Raw genomic sequence first — 23,507 nt, 5'->3', positions numbered from 1 at the left:
CTCCGACCCACATTTGGATAGATTATTTTCTTATGCTGGGATAGAATGGGTCACAATATGGCTGCCGCCGATGTATGACGCCGAATAGGAAGAATTACGCGGGAAAATGCCGCCAATCGCGACGTTGCTTTAAGCGTGGTAACTGTGGAAACCAGCCACCATCAGCCGCATGGGCAATCACTGGTAGTCACAGGGAGCCTGTGTTCCAAAATCGTCTGAGACGTTTGGCTGACATCGTGGCTGGCTGCTGCGATTGGCGAACTGTTTCTTCTTCTTATTATTATTATTTTTTTTAGTTCTACGACGTGCGAAGGATTGAGAGGAGCGTCAAGCATGTAGATGGCGTCCCATCATCTGGTTTCTCGTAGTCGAAGTTCACATATAGTAATTGGGACAGGGAAGAAAAACTGAAATGGGTGGACATGGAGACGCCAGAAACCACTTTCATGGTCACAGTAAATCCATCAGCTTGATGTCTGTAAAACACCGCGCAAAGGCCTGCGGACTAGTGTATGGACCGAGTCCAGGGACACAGAACTTTCGTCACGCCAAATGGTTTGCAGTCCGGCCTTGCAAATGTTTTCCTGGAGATACTGTCAATGCTTATCATCGGCATGGCTAACATAAAGATATGACCTGTGTCGTCAACCATGCGCACACATGCGGCAGTTACAGATATCCGCCTTTCTAAATATATATCACTGGCTGTGGGTTCACATCCCAGCGCTGGCGCCTTTTCAGCAAGTTTGTCCTGATCGTTCAACCAGCCTCCGCATAGTACATTGGAACCAGAAAAAAAAAAAAAAAGTGAGAGAAAACCGCTGACGTCAAAATGCATTAGCCGTGCATATATCCGCAGTAGAAATTCTCGATAAGTTTTTTGGGTGCTCTGACCATCCCATCTTGATAGCAGATGATCAAATATGCTTTTATCAACATCTCGTGACCGGTGTGCATGTCGTCTGAAAGCGAACCAACGAATCGGGATTGCCCCCAATAGAAGTGCCCAACACGATACGGTGACAAATCGCTTCACAGCATGGTAGCTCCACGGTAATGCCACGGAACGCTGCTTCAAGGTCACCTTGTGTCCGTCTACCTCGCACCTGACTTTCTGGTCGCTCCAGAGACTTTTTCTCTTTCTTTGCAAGGTCGACGACGTCGTGGGTGTCCCCTGTCGGATTAAATCACTAACGAGCCGTCTCACAGCGACTCTTTCATAATGTTACCGCTTGCGTCATAACATTGGAGTGGGAAGGGAGAAGTTTGATAGCATGATACAGGATTGTTTTCACTGTCATTGCATGGCTTGCGTCGTGTCTGTCGCGAATGCAGCTGCACTTTACTGCAAAATATTTCGGGCAAGTTCCGGAACGCAGCGTGAGCGTCTTTCCTACTTATTTCCTCCCTGTGTTTGTAAAAGGGTGTATTTCATTTTCTGCACGGGGGGCTATACTGTCAGCGTCTCTTGCGGAATATCCTCAAAAGTTACCGCAGATTCCAAACAGTACATCAAGAGTGCTTTCCCGGGTCTGTCTGCTCAAAGGAAGACGCCCAGCGGCAGTCCAGAGACGATTAGCGAACTCCGCGAACTCGCCAAGACTCCGCGGGGGCGCTGCGATCAACAGCTTCACACCAGGGGGCGCTGTCTTCGTGGAACGTGTGACGCAATGGAGCGGTGTCCAACGGCGCTAACTCCCGGGACACGAAGTAAAGCGAGTGCACAAATTGCTCCTCGATAAGCGACACAACAGCTGACACTGAAAAGATGGCGGTGACGAAAGCTTGGACAAAATTGGGCGTGGAAACAAAAGAACGTAGCCTCGAAACCAGCACGTACGAGAACGCAATCGTGTGACCGTGGCCTGGAATGAAATATAGGAGGAATATAGGAGATTCGTGATGAAAAAAAAAAAAAAAATCAAGTCTTGGACTATAGTGCAAAGTATGTGAGGTGGGAAAAAAAAAAGTGGTCTATTGTCGAAGAACAATCAAATTGCATCGAGTGTTCTCAATACAGTCGTGAACGAGAACATTGCTGTATTTCGTACGAAGCGACCGAAATCTGTAATGAGGTATCCGGTTGCAAGCATATACGGTACGTTACGCGTATGGCGACAAATGACTAGTATATGCAGTGTCGCTAATACCCGAGCTACGCCTTATAGTTGAGTAACTAGGTCTTGCTTGCCTGCCTGCTTCTGTCCTTTGTTTCTAAATGAGGACGGAAGAAACAAAGCAAGTTATTTGTTACACCGCCAGGTGATTCGAAAAAATCGATTATCTCTGCGTTTTATGATGGTGCGTTGTTTTGATTATATGTTTTCATTGCTTCCAATGTCCATTCTTCGACGACCATCTAGTATCAACTAGTGTTATAGTTCGATGATGTTCTGCAAAATAGCGTAAACGTATGCAAGCTAGCGCAACAAGCGCCTTCAGGCAGAAAAGAGCGTTGGACAACACGTGGAGCGGACTGCACGGAGACAGCTGTCTTTTGCGTTGTAAGCGCTAACGTCGTGTCTTTTCTTGCACTGCTAACCGAGGGAAGGGGGGATATTCTGCGGCGCACCCACGAGATATTCCGTAGCAGACGGCAGGAAAAGATGCAGAGGCGGAAGCTTTTGTCCCGTGAGGAGCCACTTTATCACTAGACTAGCCACTTTTCTTCCACTCGAACATTCCGTCGGGATATGGCTGGTGCGAACACAATTGGTTGCTGTTTCGTGCGTAGTTTCCGTGCGGTATTTTAAAGCCCGCTTCGTGATCCTCAGGGTGAGGGGTTCGAACCCTCGAAATCCCAGGCAGACTGTGGCGTTACAGTCTGCTGCGATTTCAGGTTATGACACTCCCCAAGTTATGCCAGGTGAATGTAAAAGACAGTTCTTTGGATTTATGCGAACCAATACAAGTTTCATCGCAAATGATGTATAGTAGACGCTACATACTTGAAATCGTCATATCGAGTACCGAAATTGAACCGGGTCTAAAGCTCGGTTCACGCTATCGCGTTTCAATGCGTGCGTGCGGCTGCGTGCCAGCGACGTTGAGCTGACAGCGAATCATTGCAATGGAACATACTTCAGTATAGAACGAAGGTATACGTAAGACGCTGTACGCAGCCGTAGACGTTAATTGTAATGTGAATCAGCCTTTACATTACTGCAGGTTATTCCGCCGACACCGCAGGAGAGGTCGCATCCCTGCGAGAACCAGTGGACGTGGGAGGGGGAGGGGGGGCTTGACACGGAAACTTGTTTAATGGTTTGCATCTCGCAATGCACCCGCGGCCCGCACTTGCGTTCCAACGCGTCCGTCCGTCCGTCCGTCAGCGTCAGTGTGTGACGGACGCATGGGTTTCCAGTTCATGTCCGCACCTTTGCGACGCTGCTTTGCGTGAAGAGTAGTGAAGGAAGATAAGAACGCACGCAGCACGGTTGCCGGGACAACGACCGACATTCATTGCGTCGCTCCGTCCAAAAATTGAACCCTGCGAACCCATGCGTCCTTCGCTTCCGAGGGGGCTTGCGTCGATTCGCAGACGGACGCCATTGAAACGTCATTTCGTTTTTTTTTTTTTTTTTTTGTGTGTGTGTGTTTTCCGAATCACGGTTCGTCGTGATTGTCGTGGCGTCCAGTACTCGGACACACAGCACGATGCGTGCATGATATGTAATGAGTGTAACGTAACGGAATGTAACGCTGGTCAACGTGGTCGTTGTTGTCTGTTGACGCACAGCCACGAACTACATTTCTCAGTCATCAATTATATTCAACCTTATATTTTTGAGGTGCCCGTAAACAACCTAAATGGTCTACTCTATGGTGACCATAAGGTAGACAACTATATTAAGGTAGACTACTAAAATAGATACATAATGAAAAACAGTGTATACTATTGAGCTATCAAATAAGCTCGATCACACTCGAAGAGCGATTAGTTTGTATTGTTTTCTTTCTTCACGTTGGTTTTCTCATACTGGTATTGTACCTTCTCCTAGCGACAGTATATACAGGCAGAAGAAAAAAAATATATATATGCGGGGGTGTCGTCTGTGCAGGCATGCAGTGAGAAGTGTCGGCATTCTTTTGGCACGTCTTTTCCCACATCTTTCCGCTGGGCATCCCGCTGTTTGCGGAGGTAAATGGCCGACAGATATTAGACACGCCGAGAGGAAGTCGCGCGAACATTCTTCGTGCAGTTCCAAGTCAAGGTTGTTCTCACTCGTGTCCTTTCTGCGTGGCTGAGGGCGGGCCGTGGTTACCTCAGCAATGAGAAGCACTCTTGTGCGGCTTGTTACGCCGTGGTCCATTCTGACCTGTGATCGCGGCACCTACGCTTTGTTTAACTAGAGAGAAGAGAAGATCATGCGTAGTGCTGCCCATACGAAAAACAATGGTCATGTTCGCGTTTGTCCTATAGGCAAGGTTACAGCGAGTCATTTGAGTTCGAGGGTGCTTACTCAGTCCTTTGAGTCCACTCATCGTTATGGCGTTTGAATGTCGGAGCTGTTGGACGTTTCCTTACACAGGACTGGTGTGGTGCACTTGGGTATATCGCGCCAACGATACACCACTTTATTCACCACTTTTTTCATTTAGGTTGCACCTGGTAACTGCTAACACTAACTGCTAATTTGCTAAAAGCTAAACATCCCATGAATACAGAGTAGCAAGTCCTGCTTTCTTATGACCAACCTTTCTGCTAACGTTTTTTTACGCATCCAACCCTGAATAGTTCAAGTGCCTCCGTCGACTTGTTCATCTGTAGAACGCGTACTTATTCGGTCGACGTCCAGTGCGAACGCGAAAATAGCGGCGTTATCTACTACTGTCTACTACTCCGTTGTCCGGGGACCGCTCGTGTCATTTTTCAGTTTTTGTGATCAGTGCTTAGATGTCATAGTAAATGTTTGAAAAGTAGCGCGAAGTTTCGAGATTTTTCTATTCCTGACGGTAGGTGGCCACAATGCAATGTCTAACGTTTCTTTTGTGATGTTTCCCGTCACATTATACGGTAATTCTTTTTTTTATTTTTTTGTGTGCTCTACTATTATTACTATTACGTGTATGTATACTACTGTTGCAAGTAAACTAAGCATGCATGTCACGGGCTTTCGGCTCCCTCTTGCGTGTGCTGAGATATCAGCTGTCTCGATGTTCCTCGAAAAAGGTGTCCCCCCAGTTGCCACATACCGTTCTGCACATACACTCGTAACCAGCGGCATCGCTTCTGTATAGTGTATGTCTGCATGTCGTAATACTGTTCATTAAAGGTTTTGAAAAAAAAAATGAAAAAAAGACAGCGGCGTGTGTTGGCGGTATCCAAGGTCGTGCTGAAGACAGGGAGGTGGTGGGTTCGAATCCTACCACGGCCTGTCTGCGGTTTTCCCTGGGTCTTCTTCCGAAGACTTTCCAGACGAATATCGGCACAGTTCCACCTGAAGTCGGCCCAGGACGCATATACCCCTGTCCCCCACTCCTTCCTGCTGTCCTCTCTCAATCTGTCCACGTCTCTACGCCGCTCATAGCCATAGTTGCTTCGTGGCGCTACCACCGAATTAAAAAAAAAACATACACTCGTCACGCTTTCTTTTCTTTTTCTTCACTCTCTTCTTCCGTTTCTCTCGCGACGACGCGTCAAACAATCACTTTTGCACCTGTCAAGAGGACGGACAAAAGAAGTGCGCCTGAAAAGCACCGCACAGTACAAGCCACGGCTCGCTACCTTCCAATTACGCCGAGTCTTTCTCGTTCCCTGCGTATACTTTTCAGTTGTCGTGAGTCGCAAAGGTATGGGCGGAAGCTACGCCAGGAAAATGAAAGCGAGTTTGAGAAATCCATGCAGACGCTGCCGCCATTCTTCCTCCCCTCCCCTCCCACGACGCGACCTAATGCATTTCGCGTCGGCAGCATATAGCGTATATCCACTATATGTACCTCAATGCATACAAAAGGAGATGGGACCTCGACGCGCATATACCCCGTACGACCTCCCGTTTCTTTGCTTCTGGCTGTAACGTTCGCGGATGCTTCTTCCGTTAGGTGCACAGCCTTATGACGTACGGCGGCGCCACCGTCGTATGCGATGAGGCTTCCCATTTTGGTTTTATTATATCGGTTCTGGTGCAGATGCTTTTGAAAGGGAATGACGTCCTCTTCGTTCCTGTTATGGTCGCGGTTCGTAGCAGTGAATAGAAGTAGATTTTGGCGCTGGCTGGGGGGAAATGCCCCGGGCTAATATATTATATTGGGTATGCATTTTGTCCTCCGAAGTATGTTTTTGCCCTGTAGTAGTAGCTCAAGGTATGAAGAGAAAAAAATAAAAAAATGTCCTCACGAAAAATTATGTGTGCAGTTCTGCCCGGATAAAAATGTGAAAAAAATGTTTTCCCGTTAATTATTAGCGCATATTATGTAAATGCGGCATTGGCCGAAACAGCTGCCTGCCTCTAAATCACACCAGCTCCCGCGGCGTATATAGCACGACCTACTAGATTATAAAGACCATGTTATAATTGGCAACCCCTATGAAGAGCCCGTACGCATGATCCGCTAGGGGCGCTACTCATCGGCCCGCGAGATCTACATCACGATTGGACAATGGAAATTCGAACGCTCAGAAGCGGGCGTACGACTACCGTAGCAGACGACAGCAACAGCTCCTATGAAAGCGCGTAAATGATGGTAATCATCAATCAATCAATCATCATCATCATGATAATAATCAACTTTAGAATAAAACATCTTCCATGGGATATCCACCGCTTGTACAAAAATACTAATGTAAGCTGAAGTATAAGGTATTGTAGAAGTTGAGGAAGCAATAACCGGGCCGGTGAGTAGCGCCACCGCAAGCTTCCAAATGCGGCGCTGTGAATGGGTGCCTGACATGGTCGTTATAATGGTCGGCACAGTTCCTCCTGAAGTCGGCCCAGGACGCACACCCCTGTCTCCCACTTCTTCCTGCTGTCCTCTCTCCATCTGTCCACGCCTGTACGCCGTTCATAGCCAAAGTTGCTTCGCGGCGCTAACACGAAATAAAGGGTTATTGCACCCGCAGTATAGGCTCGTCTATTTTGCAGCCTGACTCTCGATTAATCAATCCCTTTTATTTGTATCGCTATCTGAAGCGCTGAAATACAACAGGGATCGCCATGCACAGCAAGAGATGCAGACCCTTGATTAGCTAAATCACGGTCCGTGGCTAAATCTACGTGTACAATGAGATCTGAGATCGATATCGTTCTCAGGCAACATTAAACAACGGCGGGATGCTGCACGGAAGCTCCGGGATGATGACCATTTACATACGAGTGCGACGCCGATACACTATGAGCCATGGATGGCTTTGTTAATTCTGGTAGCCTGTGTTCCCCAAAGCTTCCGGTCATGCCGTGCGTCACTGCCCGCTGCTTCCGGTGCGGCCACCGTCCACACAATGGGGGGGGGGGGGACGTTGATGCATGACAGATGGGGGACGCGTGATGCTTCGTGAGTGACGTCACTTCGAAAGTTGATCGTCGTCTGCCGTCAGGGGGGGGGGGGGGAGGCTCGGAGACACAGGGATGCCCTACACACGCCAGTGTCCGTGTAATCGAACAAGCTATTCCTCAGAATATTCCAGCGGAGGATGCACGAAACATGTCTTTTCGTGCCCCTCTCACCACAGGGGGTATCCTGCGACTGAGTCACAAGATATTCTGTAGCAGACGACAAGGTGGATGGTGTCGTCTGCCATGTACGCAGTATACGCTACTGATTTTAGCGCCGAGCGAATGCTAAAGTGATCTAAATCACCGTTTCCAAATAAACTACTGTAAATAAATGTTATCTGACTATAAAATGCACAGTCGCGTGCGGAAAACTGCTAAGGGAACTAAGACTAACCTGGACGTAAAAATGCAAACACCGAACTTGGACTGACCTAATAATAAACTACGTGCTCTTCCTCAATGTCCGACGTGATAAGCCTATCGGCTGCGAAAATGTGGCTTTCGTTCGCTAATACAACTTGGACAGGCATCGAAAACCAATGAATTTGAGTGGTTAAATAGTGGTATCGGGTTTTTAAAACACGGGATATCATCTTACGAAGCAATCGAGCATTCTCCTTGATTTTCCTTGTTTCGTAAACGCGAATTTCGAAATCGGGGATTTCGCGACTGGGAATATCGAGGTCCTCCCATATTATACGGTGCTTTTTACGCGACATGGTAGCAGCATGTTCCTCCGAAGCTAGAGCGCATCGCGCATCCTGTTGACGGGATCGTCATCGCATCTTTGGGAGTTGCCAGCAGTATGAGGCCTCATTTGCCAATCTACTTGTTTTACTCCTGGGTGGCGGGTTAAACCAGTTTAGCAAGGTCGAAAGAAATTACAAACGACGTACAGAAAATGCGAGCCTGTTGTTCACAAACGGTTTGCCCGCCGATCATATGCGCGGCCATGTTTCTATGGTCACGTGTATGTTGACGTGTGACGAGGGACCTGTCCAGAATGCATTGCGTTAGCCTGGCGACGCCATATTCCAAAGATGACCAAAATAAAACGTACCAACACGAATGAACCAATTTCGTGAACAAACATCGCAGTTTCTGGACGATTTCCAGCGGAGGTCGTTAATACCAGAACGCGTTCGTTGCTCGGGGCAAGAATCTTCCCTCTAAAACACGCTGTGTGTGCATTAGCCACCGCTTGACATGGAGCTGTCTCCTTTGACCCGGAAATCTAATTAAATCGAACTCCACGATGGATGTCGTCTAATTCGATGGATTTGCCAGCGGCTTTTCTGGTGACTGGCTACTGTGAGTGCTGCTCACATGGTGGCGCTCGTCCACTTTCGGTCAAATTAAGTGATTCTCGCGCGTGATTGGTTCTTTGAACTTAATTGGCGTCCAAAATGAAAATGTCCCAAGTCCTCCGCACCGCGGCGTCCTGTCGTCTGGACGGGCGGATGGGTTATTCGCGTCATGCTGTTCAGTCGTGTGTGCGCGGATGAAGGCATTAGGAGCTCGTGTGGATTAGTAGTGATTGGAACTGATGCTGCACCGGTGAAGTACCCTAAAGAAAGATCATGGCGAAGGTCAAGGCAAGGTCGCTTGTGCGAGCAGGGAGGCAGTGGCCTGTAATATTGATTGATTTTGATATTAATTGGGATTGGATGCTCGGATGTACTTTCGTCATGATATATCGTGGCAGACAAAATATTTGGACTTTGGAGGTTCTTTGTATGTTGGGTCCTCTTATTTTTCGTTCGTTAAGAATTTTTTGTCAGTCAGTCTGTCGCCGAGGTCACCATCCTTCTCTTCTTTTCTCTCTCTCTCTCCTTTGAACTTCAATACCTTCATTTGCCTGCAGCAATGAGTACTATGGAGCAGCCGGCATGTCCATGTTTTTTCTTTCCCAAATTCCATTCACGGAGGCTGACTTTGACATATGAGGCTGCCAATTGTTGCTGTGTAACTTTCTACTCACCGGCTGCTCTAAAGGAAAACCTAACTGGGATAATTCATTTTGAAGCCGATTTCATTGACGACCACTCACAAGATAGAAGGCATTTCGTCAAAATGACGGGTCGATCTGTGCTGCACCCCCGGTCCCACTAACCCCTCTGACTCCTTCCTGCTGTCCTCTCTCCACCTGTCCACGTCCGTGAGTCGCTCAGAGCCACAGTTGCTACGCGGCGCTAACACCGGAGTAAAAAGAAAAAGCGACTGCCCTGCAAAGCAGCTTCACCGCATGCAATGGTGCAACGTGGAAAAGCCGCATCACGTCAGGGTCACTATTGATACCCGTTCATCTCTCTCTCTCTCTCCGTCTTTGATGTGCATGATCTTCTCGCATACCTGTTGTTTCAGGGTCTTAGTAGCCATACCCATAGATTTCAAACAATTCCGACGGCTAGAAGTCCTCTTTCCTGCCTGCTAGGCCTGACGCGCAGGACCCCCGTAAGGAGCAACAGGGCCAGGTATTGAGACGTCGCATTTCTTGCTCAATGTAGTGTCAGGAAGGGGAGGAGGAGCGGAGGAAGACGACGACACACATTCATTACTTCTTATCACACAGCGTTGCGTTGATATTTGTTCAGGGTTGTTTGCACAGACCGAGGAATTCCCGCGTGCCTCGGCAGCTCGAAAAGATGCGGACAGTCCGGTGCCCCGACCGAGAGTGCAATATAGGAGAGATATACGAGCTTATATAGCTCAATTCTATTGAAGCGTGTACGACAATGACGTGTTTACACCGGGACGGTGCTTGCACAAAGCTCTCCTTGTGTTGGCCCTTCCTGGACTGAGGGCTCTTATACCGGCTGTTATATTTGATGCCGAAGTGTTGGCAGAAAATGAGATCCGCCCTGGTCATATTATTGGTTCGATCAAGTCTCTTGTGTTTGTCTTGCGACATGACTGCCTTACCTTCCTCTCACCTCATGTCAGCACGCAGTGGATTGCAGAAGAGCACGCAATATACAAGAGAAACGTGTCGTCTGCTATATTAGCACATATTGTCATATTGATTGTGACTTTCTATATTTTTCTACGAATTGCTGTAACTTTGCGTTGGTTTCCATGGGGTGTCCGGACAAAAATGCAGTTGAACTGAAGGTGCGATGGGAATAGTGGGTGCCTGAAATACATGGAACCGGAATATTTCATTCTGACAAAGTCGGGAAGTTTGGAAAATGAATTTAATCGGATTTTGCAGCCGGCTGCGCGATCCCGGCTGAATTCAGGCAACAGCGTGCGGACCGACGTCACTGGGGTCGGTTATGAAGGCGGGTTGTCCGTCACAAAATGCGGTCTTCCGACCCGCAATCTGCTGCCGAACAGTCGCTAGAAACGTCTGCGTTAGATGCTTTCGATGAAATCGGTTCGCAACCAGATTGGCGACGCCGTCAGCTGAGCGATTGGGAATCTCGCTGGCAATGCCAATTACGCCACCGGAAGAGGCGAAGCAGGGAAAGGCCGTTTCAGCCGGAAGCTGGCAGTTGGTTTCGAATTGGATGTTTTCGATGTTTTATGAAAAAATACGAACGAATTTTGCGAACCTTTTAACTTTTTTGTTTCCTTCTTGGAAGACATCTCCAAATGGATATTTTTTTTTTATTGGGTGTTAGCGCCGCGAAGCAACTGTGGCTATGAGCGACGTACAGATGTGTACAGACGGAGAGAGGATAGCAGGAAGGAGCGGGGGACAGGGGGGTTAGTATGCGTCCTGGGCCGACTCCAAATGGATATCAGATTAACTTTAGAATTTCGGATTCCTCGCGGACACCACCTTTAACGTGGACCATGGAAATACGTTCCACCACAGGCAGTTAAAAAAAAGCCTCCTGTTCCTATCTTCTTCTTTTTTTTTTTTAATGAACAGCAAGTCTAACTACGCCTGACTAACCTTTCCTCCCTTCCGTTTTTCAGTAAACGTATCCCTCCACCCCTTCCCGTTATAAATATTGATAGGGGTGGTTAAACCAGGGTCACTTCCCAAGCAGTACTGAAAGTCGAGTGCAATAGGGGTGGACGGTATGTGTCTTATCGATGTTCCTTAGTTTCACGAGTCTGTTCAAGGGCTTCCACCTACCCGTCCACCCCTATTGCACCCGACTTTCAGTACATTTTGCTGCTTGGGTTATTGTGGAACTGTTTACCGAAATGAACGAGGGAAGCAACTTTTTCGTCGCAGGTTTAGGGAGTCGAACCCGTGACCTTCATGGCCAATGCGTCCCCGACCCATCGAGGCCGCGGTAACATAAGTCAGTTGTGCGAGTGTACCAACAGGAACAGTCGAAGATATCACAGTGACATGCATACGCAATATGTCAATATAATAATATGTCTTTCTTTTGTGCTGTTGGTACGAAGCTATACATCCGAACAGCGCATACCCGTACGTGACGCGAGAGACACACGTTCAGACTGACTTGCATCGATGAATATTCGACTGTGCCTCCGAAACATGTCGGAAGCTGTTTCCTTTTTTGGGGGCGTTTCTTTTTGGGCACTGCGTATTCCAAGCCTCGGCAGCCATCGACGGACAAACCAATCGATACAGCTTTTCTCCGTCTTTCGACCTCTTAAGATTATTGAAAGCATCGGACGAACGGGAAGCGACAGACAGCACTGGTTCTTTCCCCGTTACTCTATTCCTCTAGGGGTGCAGGTTTTAAAGGGACGAAAATTAGATCTCGACACAGTCCGTTGTGCGAGGGTGTTACAGTAAGGACGCGGTGACAGGTGCTGGGGCTCTCTCTAGGGACAAATTCAGTCTGTGGACACGGCTCCGCTGATGGACCACAAGACTCTCCTTTGTCGGTCATCTTGAGATGACTTCGTGTTCCTGAGTACGAAAAAGTTAAGTAGAGTATGGATACTAAGTGTATGAATGTGCCTCCCCCCATTCTAGAAGGAATGGGTGCTAAAAGTCTCGAATATTGCTGTCCTCAGTGTCACAGCGCATTTTCCTGATCTTCGTGTCCATTCTCACTACACTCCTGGTTCGTTCTATGGGGACAACTGTGAAAATATCGGGTACTGTTAGTATATGCCCCCCCCCCCCCTCACACTGTGCTCGCAGCGCTGCTCTGCATGATGTCTTATTTATTTACTTATTTCTACAAAGTGGCGGCGTCGGGGGCAAAAAGTTCTCGTAGGGCTGCTTTCCATTTTATCAGTGGTAGGATATCTGTTTTGCTGTGCAACGTACAGCTCTCGTCAACCTTATTAATAACACTGGAAACGCGATTACAGCAACCCTTAGGGCCATAAGGAAATCTTAATTGAATAAAAGTATTCTGTTAGTTTAACGCAAGGATTTTGTTCACTTAACATTCCCCCAGTGCCCCCACTGTGGCTGCTATCGCGCTCAGAAAGGAGACCGAATTTTTTCCAGTGTTATTATTAAAGTTAACGGGAGCTGTACAATAATGTACGTTGCGATGTATGTACGTTGCTGCAAATCTGCTATGTGCACTTCATGAAGTATGAAGTGATTTTTATTTGTTCGTACATGTACACACGTTATAAAGCGGCCCAAGTGTGCCGATCTTGAAGCCCCAACGGAATTTATATCAAATTTTCACGGCACCGACTTTCGGCAGCGTAAAGGAGACGGAACAATATATAGAACCAAATTTTTCGTCGTCCCACAAACACGTAACGAATATGAAGGCAAAAATAAATAAATAAATGACGCACTATATGGTGGCTCTCGATGACCTTATTACCTTTTGGCCTCAAGTGTAGAATTAACGAGGCCTGTTCACTTTCGATGCGCCACGGAGTTGAACCCCCCCCCCCCCCCCCCCGAGGCCATTTTCCAGCGTCGGACCAATAGTCGCTTTGCTGGTGGCATCGTAAAAGATGGAATTTCATAAAGGCGGGAGGCTCTGTATAGGCCTAACGGCAGTGTAGATAAAACAGGTTTCCCTCCCACGATTTCGCTTATCGTTTTTACTGATGATGACGCTCGACGTTATCAAATGGGTGAGCTACTTACAAGGCGGTGTTTTTGTTGGGTATGCGTTGATCGGTCGCTATGGGGTCGCACTAGATATAGGCCAACACTGTAAACGTTGTAAGGCACGTAATTGCTGTGAATTGGGGTGAATTATAAGGCGTGTTCACACTTGTAGTTTAGACGTGAAACTTGGCGCCCTTCCTCTGCTCGGCAGGGAGAAAGGAGTAGACATCGAAGAGTCCGCCGACTCGTGATGTCTACATTTCGTGGCATAATACCGCCGAACACACGGCAAAGAAGGAATATTGATTGGTTGATTATAAAAAGAAAAAAAAATGAGAAAATTGGCTCCACATACGCAAGAAGGAAGAGTTCTAGCAGATCACAAGCGTTTATACAAAAATCAAATAAGTATGGGCAACGCGATTTCAGCCACTTCGAAGGAATAAGGTGATCGGTTTATCATGGAAAACAGTTCTCGTGTACCACAGTTCGATCTAATAATACTGGCTAATATTTTAGTTTATTGCCCGAATGAGTGAAACGTTGCAGACGACAGTCGTGTCCAAGCTCCGCCGTACGCTACAAGGGACTCTACAAGGTGCTTTATATATTGGTACAAGCTGACTAGCGACCCTAACGATTGCTACCTGGCTAACACGAGTTACAGATATTTGGATGAATGGATATAGAACAGGGGGGGAAATTACAGACGCTGATTAACTGCGGGCAGATTCAGATACTCACACTGACTTGGAAGGAGTTCGTTAGGACTTTGTATGACGGAACTGAAGCCGAAGGTTATGAAACGTATCTTTAAAAAAACTAGGTTCTTCTAAAAGTAGGTTCTGGAAGGAAGTGATTGCTCTGAAAAGTATCTGAGCGAAGTCCCAGGACTCGGTCTGGTACACAGGAGACTCATGTACATTGTACCAAGAAAAGAAAAAAGAGGCAAGTGGTGGAACGGCGGATTTTTACCTCCATTCCACCACTTTCATTTCCTTTTTCTTGTACTCCAGTCTCCTGTTTTTACCCTCTCGTTCAAAAAGCGCCTCAGGGCAAGCCTCAGCAATAGTTTTTCATCGTAGTATCTGTCATAAAATCCATTTGTCGGATGATGACCGCGATGGTAGCCAGGGTCATTTCCCCGTACACTTTCATGTTTTCTTTTCTGTTACAATGTGTTCACCTATCTATGTAAGACGTACCTTTCTCTTTTCTTTGTCTCGTAGTGGCAAGAGTGCACACAGGAATATCGGTGAAAATTTTATGGAGCGAATGGTGATCCCGTTAAACCAGCCACCGTGGAAAAATATAAAAAAATCATCGTGTCAGCTTCTTTCGCATTTATTCTTTTTATTTTTCATTCCAACATTAGTGGTTATTCTCCTGACCTCTGTTCCGAAGGAAAAGAGGTTGGTCTTTTTTTTTTTTTCTTTTTTCATAAGTCTATATTTTCTAGCCGAGTTTCACACGGCAGAAGCAGTTACCGTTATAAGATTTATACCTGAGCGTAATTTTCTGATTTTGTACATGAAATGTTTTAAGTAGAATACAAGGTACTCAAACCGAATCAGATCTTACATTTCCAGGGAAATATTTTTATGGGGAGCTGGGAAGAGAAAGGTTTGAGATGGCAGCACAAAGAGATGAGCGAAATCAATTTTAGTGTCACTGCTTATGGATCTGTTTTAAAGTATCGTAATTTGTGATTAAATAGTTCTTAGTTTGTATTTTGGAGCGCAATAGAGCTTGGAGATGTGTGTACATTGTGACACTTAGCGTGTCACAAAAATATCTTTAAAAATCTGCTTGACTGAAAATTATGAGGTCAACGGGATTTCTCTGTGGGGAATTTTTGCCACGAGTTACGAGCGCTTTTACTAATTTCCAGTAGTGAAAAATTATCTCTCTCTCTCCCTCTTTTTGAATTGAACCCTGAAACTATATAGCCAAGTCAGCCTAACGTTTCTTTTGCCAGGAACAAAAGGCGCATGTCGGGTTTATCTCATTTTATTACAAAATACATACTCTACTACAATGGTAACAGCTGAGAAAAACCAGGGTTGATTACCGAAAATATTGTTTCCGGTAACTGAAAAACTCGGCTTTTCGTTTCCGTTTCTGGACGATTTTCGGTAGCTGTTTCTGTTTCCGAGGTAATTTTGGTAGTTTCTGTTACTCATCCGGAACTCGTACTGTCTGGTTTTGGCTTTTTCATGTCAGGTGTTCTAGTTACATAATGGATGCAAAAGGACAGACACACCAAACACACACTAAAGACTTTAATGCAAAGTTTGTCACGAATCTTACACACCGCAAGTAGATGCCTCTCTAGGTTGCTGAAATACATGCCCTGTAAGTTTCAAAAGTCTCCGCTCGTGCGCAAAAATAACACGTCATCCAAAACTTTCGCGTCCACCTTGCTGCGCAGTGGGCTCAACACGAAAGTAAGTCTCGAAAATAAACGAATGAATGAATGATGACTGGAAGAATAGTGCGGATATATATAATTTTCACATTAACGCGAAAACACTGAGGGAAACGACCTGCGAATTTGGTTTCCGTTAACGTTACCACTTTTGAATTTCGTTTCCGTTTCGGTTTCTGGTAGTAGAAACTAAAACAATTTTGTTTCCGTTCCATGTTGAATTTCGGTAATTGCCGTTCCTCGTTTCCGGTACCCAAACCTGGGAAAAACGCGAAAACCGCGGGCGCGCTCAATTTATTATTATTGCTTTTTTTTTAGCTGTTACCATTGTAGCCGGGAATGTGTTTCGTAATGATACATACGACATGGGCTTCCTGTTTCTGGCAACAAAAAAAGTCATGTTGAAGTTGTAAATTTCGGAGTTCAATTTAAAAAATTCAAATTTACGCTACTGAAAATCTATCCATCTGCTCATAAGTCCTAGGAAAAGTTTGACGTAGACAAATACCGTTGACCTCATAATTTTCACACATACATTTTCTTTTTTTCTTTTTGACGCGTTAGGTGAGACATCCCGCACGTGCACAGTTTCCGTTCTTGTGGAACTATATCGCAATAGGATATCCGCGCATCGAAGATATCGTCGCATCCTCTGTCAATGCAGCGACCGACAATCAGTCGTAATGCGCTCGTACAGACAATCCCGCAGGCGCTGTGCGCAAAACGTTGCTACTGTGCCTTGATGGTATATAGGAGAATAATAACCCTGCCGCAGATCTCCTCTCTCGTGATACTCCGTCCGCTGGCTTGTTTCGTTCGTCGGGTCCACTTGGCCGTACGAGGCATTCTTATTCTCTGTTCATGACTGCTCGCCGTGCAGTGTTTGCAGGCGCGCCTTGCGAACGGCAGGCACAATTTGAGCGCGTGACATGCGTGACATGCGTGACTGGTGGGATCGGGAAACAGGGCGCCATTGAGAATTCTCAAGACACGTGATTTAAGTCCTTAGCGGCACTTAGGGGTCCTTAGGGGTTGGGACTCTTTTATACATGTGGGTCATTACAGCATGGACGCATTGTACTGCATGCCAGAATATTCATGAAAAAAAAAATATTCTACGTGTCGTACTTAGCGAGATACAAGCCCTCGAACACACTCCCGAGCGAAGCGCAGACGTCACAGGTCTAAGATTTGCGTCCATTCCCATTGGCAACCGTAACCACCTGACTTCTCATGCGCTGCTTCACTTGTGGCAGCGAACGCTGTGATGTCAGAGCCGCGCATGAGTTTCGGTATTCCCGGTGCCCATTTTCTCCGCTTCTGTTACCCTCTTCGCTATGAAACTTTTAAATGCAGGTTCACATCGACGCAAATAACCGTCTTTTACGTTTATCTGAGATAAGCTGGGATGACCCGTCACAACACCCTGTAAGTGTGTATCATGAAGGATTGAAGTGCTCGTAGGGCTTACGGTGCGCTAAACTACCGGTGCCCTCCATGAGCGAGAGGTTGTGTGCTTGAGGTAACCAGTAGGAACGAATTGGGCACGTGCACTGTCACTGTGACGTCACGGCCTCCAAGCACGTGATAAAGGGGATTTCAGAATACACAGGCATGATTGCGTAGCTTTTGTAGACCTGTGAGCTCGGTTCGGTGAGCCTTCCCCTGTTTTGCCTGTTATTAAGATAGCCAAAGTATGACATAATATTTCGTTATAAAAACATACGCAAATGGACATGCAGGGTCTACATCCTAAAAGCAGAACTTCATCGCATAGCACGCTCTACGCCAACCATACGAATGATAGGGTTATCGCTTCTGATCCGAAGAGAGAAGAAAGGGGGGTACACCTTTTCTTTTTTCTTTTTTACATCAAGGGGGTACGCCCCCACTGTCTCTTCGAATCAGAAGCGATAACTCTATCATTCGTAGCAGTGGTTGGCGTAGAGCGTGCTACGTGGTGAAGTTCTATTTTTAGTGTTAAGTTCTCTTTTTACGTTCGCCAAACAGCCTGATTTGCGACTGAATTGCTCGTTTCTCTCGCTTTTTGTGTGTTTGTTTTTGAGGTAATGGTCGGCTCTAGGATAACCGTTGTTTTAAGCTCCCGTAAACCCTCTTAACGTCGCTGCAGATAACCATACCAGCAGACGTCATCCAAGAGTCATGCGTCCAGCCAGTTTCTTTCAGTTGCCGCCACACAAGAGGTGACGCATTGTCGAAAACGTAATCTATCGACATGCACAAAAAAAAAAAAAAAAAGGGGGGGAAGAAAAAAGAAACCGTAGCTCCTGATTCGATTCTTCGACCAATTGAACGCTCTCTCCCTCTTCTTTCCCGCCTCTTCCATTGTCCCTTCCATCCCAAAGCCAATCTCTTTCCTTTCTCTGTATTCCCAAGTCGTCACGTCTGCCGCAAAAAAAAAAAAAAAGAAAGAAAGAAAAGTGTTATATCCAGTGGTTACGAAGCCAATTTCAAGACCCTCCCCCGCTTGCTTCGGAAAGAGGCCGATGACAAATCGTTCATGAGATGAAAAAGAAAAAGAAAATGTCGCTATGATCAGATACGCGCGTGAATGATAGCATTATACTGAATTATTACTTTTTACACCACGCTGCCGCCAGTTGTTTCCCAACGTTGTCTGTCGTCTTTGAGAAAAGTCATTCTGCTAAGAGAGTCTGGATTTGTGGCCCACAATTATCTTGTCGCTCCCCACTCCCCCTTTTTAAAATAAAGAGAAGTGCTCTTTATCGCGCTGAAGCACAATACCCCATTTTCCACGAGGCAACCATGCCGTGGAAAGACAGCACGGGATGGGGACGCGACATTCTTTGGAAGTTATTCTTTTGCCGACGACCGGGGAAGCCAGCGATATTTCGCCGTCCCTCTACTAACGGCTGCTGTTGCTTCTTTTTCCGGATGGAAGGACAGCTATCCTGAAGATAGCGTAAATCAAAATGACCACGCGCCAATTGCCGTTCCTTCTTGAACATGGCGGCCTGACCGATGCGACCAGCAGATACAGGGATCGCCCCGGCGTCCACTCCCCCCGCGGTTTTCGGTCGTTTTTCTTGCAGCCCCATTGGTAACCGTGGGCCTTCGTCGTCGTCGTCGGTTAGATCGCCTTCCGCATCATGAAATAGTGCGGAAAGACAGCGATAGAGTGAGGTAAAAAAAGAAGCAGAGATCGGCGGGCCCGATTGAACGATAACATTCCTTACGGCGTGTGTGTCTTACAAGTTCAGGGTGCGAGAAAGTCCTGGTAGTCATTTCTTCTCGTCTGCAAAAAAGGGGTCATGGAGTTGATGAGCTTGGGTGCCATGTCGGAGGTTTGATATGGTCGCAATATGTGACGGGGGGATGTTTGGTGTGCAGGAACCGTAAATGTTGGACAAGACTTCCAATGTTGTTGTTCTGCTGCACAAGTCGGGCCAAGTATGTGATGGGGAGAACTGGAGGGGGGGGGGGGGAGCAGAAGGATGGCCTCTCTTGCTTTATGCCGTGGTAAATGGTGAGCTCGGAAGAAGCTTCATCTCGCTATGCAGTTTAGGTGGATGTTAGACGGAACATTGCAGGTGCATGTGCAGGATAAGATGGCTTCCCATGACGTGTATTGACGTGTGCCTCAGGCAGGTAAAATTTCAGTCCGACGCGGCCAGCATTGAGAAAAAAAAAAAAAGAAAAACAAGAAAAAAAAGTCATCTTCGGATATTGTGCAGCTCTTTTTGGAACGCTGTTAACGTTTTTGTTGCTATAAACATAGTATTTTGTGGAACAGATTTTTTTTTTTTTTCATTCTTACTGTGGTGATTACACAATTTCACCGTACTGTAAACCGCCTGGCTACGTCGTTGTGGCACAGGTGACAGGTCACATAAGACGGACCCGGCTGTCGACGTTTGCGGTCCCTAATGCTTTAGCAGGCTGGCATATTAAAAAAAAAAAAAAATAAAAGCTGTACAAATTAACCCACTCCGTGTTCCTTCCGTTCAGGTTGACGCTTTGTATTGCCCCCTCTCAGGAACTGGCCAGCGTTTGCTGTTCCGAGGCTTCCACACTAAATTCCCCCTCGAGCGACTTCGAGATTTCGCTTTATAAAGACCCCTTTTAGAAAGTGTTTGTTTGAGCGTATTATTTTCTCAGCCTCTCGCTATTTTCATTGGTCGGGCAATTCGTTTTCGTCGCGAAGGAGATATAAATTAGCCATTTTCTTGGAAAACTACACACTTTTAGAAAGCGGACGAATAAATAAAAAATACGGCTGCCGAATGCTCCTCCAAATCAGATTAGGGACGGAAAAAGCGTTTCGAGAGGGGTGAAGTAAAGGAAGGTATTTATTTATGTTTCGGTTTCGATATAGTCTGATTTGAAGCCTTTCGCCAGCGAATTCCAATATAGCTGGCAGCGGTACGCGTTTTACGACGTTGTTTTGTTGTGTTTTATTCACCCTCGTTCTCTTTTCCAGCATGGTACACGTCCCTTATGCGCGTCTGCCGTTTTCATACTCAAAAATATGCTAAAAGAGTTATAACTATGGAACAGTGCGATGATAAAATCGGAAAATGCTTTGCAGACGACAGTTTTCGAAGGTGCTTCTGCGACTGCACGGGACGGCAGGTGGAGACTTTTTTTAGTCGTGATGATTGATTTATCGCTTTGTCGTGCGTGCTGTGATATCGATGTACGTATTTATGCGCATGGCATTAGTATTTAATGACTCTTTAATGCGTTTTTTTTTTATGGAATCCGTTTTTTTTTTTTCGCCATGAAACTTCTAACGTTAGAGGACGGCGTTTCTTTGTTTTTTTTTTTTTTTTCTTGACGAGGACGATTTTTCGCCAGTTGGTTTCAGAAGGGGAAATTTTGACGGGAAAAATTGAATACGAAGGAAGAGGAAAGGGCACGTAGGGAACAAAAGGGAACTCTGTTGAGAAACAACAATGGCGTATGGCAAAAAAGTGCTAACACAAAAGAAAGAAATGAGCCGCGGACAGTGAGACTATGGACAACGTCTGACGTCAGAGTTTGATGCCGGCATCCTCATTCTCTTTTTTTTTTCCTTTCATTCTCCTGGCTGCGGTACAACGCGTTTAACAGTGCGTGCATGATCATATCAATCGCATCTATCGAAGTACGACAACCCATCAATGTTTGTTCCGTGTGGCTGTAATTGTGTGTTCACACGAGTGACATCTCCATGGAATGTTCTTCTGGAAGACATAGGAAAATAAAACTGCTCACGGGGCGGAAGTTCACGGCGTCTCATGTTGAGCATTCGCACGGCGCTAGAATATCGGTAGTGGCGCACTGCGCAAATAGCAGACGACACCATCGGGCCTGTCGTCTGCTACGGAGTATCTTGTGGCTGAGCCGCAGGATATTCCGCATGATTGGAGAGCACGAAAAGACATGACGCTGAGCGCTCGCGCTCATATGACAGCAGAAAGCTATGACGTTTTGTGCATATTTTCCCTTAAGTATTCTGGAGAATATCGCCCCGACCCTAAAGCATGTCTCACCCCGAAAAGGCGAAACGGCCGCCCACGACTGGGGTATGCTTAATAGCTAAAAAAATACTGTTCTCGTATGTTGTTAAGATTATTTTTGTCATTGACTGTACACATGCAATAAAGCGAAAAGCAGCTGCAGTAAACGTTGGTAAGGCGGCACGATTTACTGATGACGATACACCAGCAGGAGTGAATCGACATCTATACTTTTTATTCTTGGGGGCTGGGGGGGGGGGGGAGGAGGTTTCATTGCCGAAGCGCGTAATGTGGGAGGGGAGAGGAGGAAAACGAATGCGTAACCCAGCAACAACGTTAAACAACGTGAATCGGCCGAGGCAGACCACAATTAGGGACGACACAGTCCCTGAGTTGTTTGAATTCGTGTAACCTAGCGGGTTTTTTTTTTTTTTTTGGGGGGGGGGCGATCCCCTCTTCCCCGGATCTGCCACTGTTCCCTTTCTGATGTATTTAACTGAAACGACACTGCGGAGTACTCCATCCTTAGACTTTCGGCTTTGACACGACGTTTATTTGAGGCATCCCAGATATCTTCGTTGATGAGCGAAGGCTTTTAAATTTCCGAGTGATATGCTGACTGAAGTCCACTTTCTCCTTTCGTTCTCTGGAAGAGTGTGTGCGCTAGCAGTGAAGCACATGGACGCGAAGTTAGTAGTAGTGCTCTTGACGTGATGGAGCGTTTTTTATTTTTATTATTATTCCTGGTAAACAAGTATTTCATAAACGTATCAGTAGTTTGAGGCGCAGGACCTCCGCGCGTTTGTCGTATATCCTGGCACTTATTAGAAATAAGACAGTAGAAACACTAACCGAAAGCGGAGCGAAAACTATGTCCTATGCTAAAGTGATCAATCAGATTGCGGTATCTCGCCTAACCTGCTTACGCCAATCCATTTTATTTTCTCTTTTCAGCGCAGTTCAGTGGAACGATGTCCTGGCGGCTATCGTGTGTCCAGTGTTCAGCTGGCGGTGGCCCGGACCGAGCTCCGTTCCGGTCCGAGGCGGCTCACGTTCCCGGGATGGCGGCTGCAGAGTGATTGGACGGCCGCGCGATGTCGCCCTCGGCGGCTGGCGCTCCTCAGGGCGCACTCACAGCGGTCGCGTTCCCGCCGCTGCCGAAGGGCTGCACCCTTCTCAGGGCAGGCCTTTATGTCAGGCACATGCGCCATCGGCGTGTCTTTGCCAGGCTGTGCCAGGTAATAAAGAAATTCACGATTTGAACACAGTTTAAGGCCCATTTCACACTAACATTTTTCTCGGCCGTGTTTTTAACGAAGCCAAAATGGGCCCATTGGAACCTAAGGAGCCCGATTGGCTTCAGGTTCTATTTCTGAAGCAAACGGACGACAAATACGCTAGTGTGAAACCAGCCTAAAGAAAAAGTGCGCGAGCCCTAAGTGAAACCTCGGACACCTAAGCTTACATGAGATACGCCTTCAAAGTGACACTCCAGACCATTAAAAAAAGTCAAAGCTGTCACAGGATTTCTTTTGGTGTTCAGGATCGCTACGAAAAAGCATTTTAGTATTCAGTTTGGTAGTAAGCATCCAATTTTCAAATTGATTACGTATAAAACATTACACAAATGTTCCTTCAGTAGCAGAGTCCCTGTATTTGCCGGCGCAACAAACGGGTGATTTCCTTTACACGTTACATGTGCTGCAACCGTTCTCGTGAAGCACATAATGGAAATTGCATGTCCCGTGATTTCAGTACTTGCTGCTGGCTATCCTGTCTGTGACAGTCGTCATCAACGTAATGTTCATCATGGACACAAGTCGGAAATTGCAGGAGGAATCCCCATCCATAGGTAAGCCTCAGCCTCTACGTATTACACAAGTCCTGAAAGCTCATGCCTACATGGCCCAGAATAGCGGAGGTTGGATCGTGTTGTCTGTGAATTGTGATAATATGTCCAAGAGTGGTAAAATAGCAACCTATAGCACATTTTTTGATTAATTTGATTCTGGAAACAACTTGAACTTCCACGAATTTTCATATGCCCATACAGCCACAAAAATGTGATGACGACAGTCAGTGTCGTCTGCTATGATAATCTGCTGCTGCGGGTCATGCCGGCAGCGGATGCCATT

General features: G+C 46.6%; 1 protein-coding gene across 5 annotated transcripts in view; it reads left to right on the top strand.

The window, feature by feature from the left end:
• LOC135391175 (protein O-linked-mannose beta-1,2-N-acetylglucosaminyltransferase 1-like) overlaps positions 1-23,507 on the top strand; it is a 224,411-nt gene that overhangs the window by 194,765 nt on the left and 6,139 nt on the right. For 4 of the 5 annotated variants that reach the window (XM_064621308.1, XM_064621309.1, XM_064621311.1 and 1 more), the window contains 2 exons: positions 22,327-22,610; positions 23,128-23,224. In XM_064621308.1, the coding sequence (XP_064477378.1) occupies positions 22,467-22,610; positions 23,128-23,224 (241 nt within the window). In that variant the 5' untranslated portion in view covers positions 22,327-22,466. The remainder of the gene's footprint in view (positions 1-22,326; positions 22,611-23,127; positions 23,225-23,507) is intronic. The other variant, XM_064621310.1, reaches the window with a different exon arrangement.

This window comes from Ornithodoros turicata, chromosome 4 (assembly GCF_037126465.1).
Source record: "Ornithodoros turicata isolate Travis chromosome 4, ASM3712646v1, whole genome shotgun sequence".
Classification (NCBI taxonomy): Eukaryota; Metazoa; Arthropoda; class Arachnida; order Ixodida; family Argasidae; genus Ornithodoros; species Ornithodoros turicata.
Note: the sequence above shows the minus strand (reverse complement) of the source record. Positions and strands in the feature narration are given on the sequence as shown.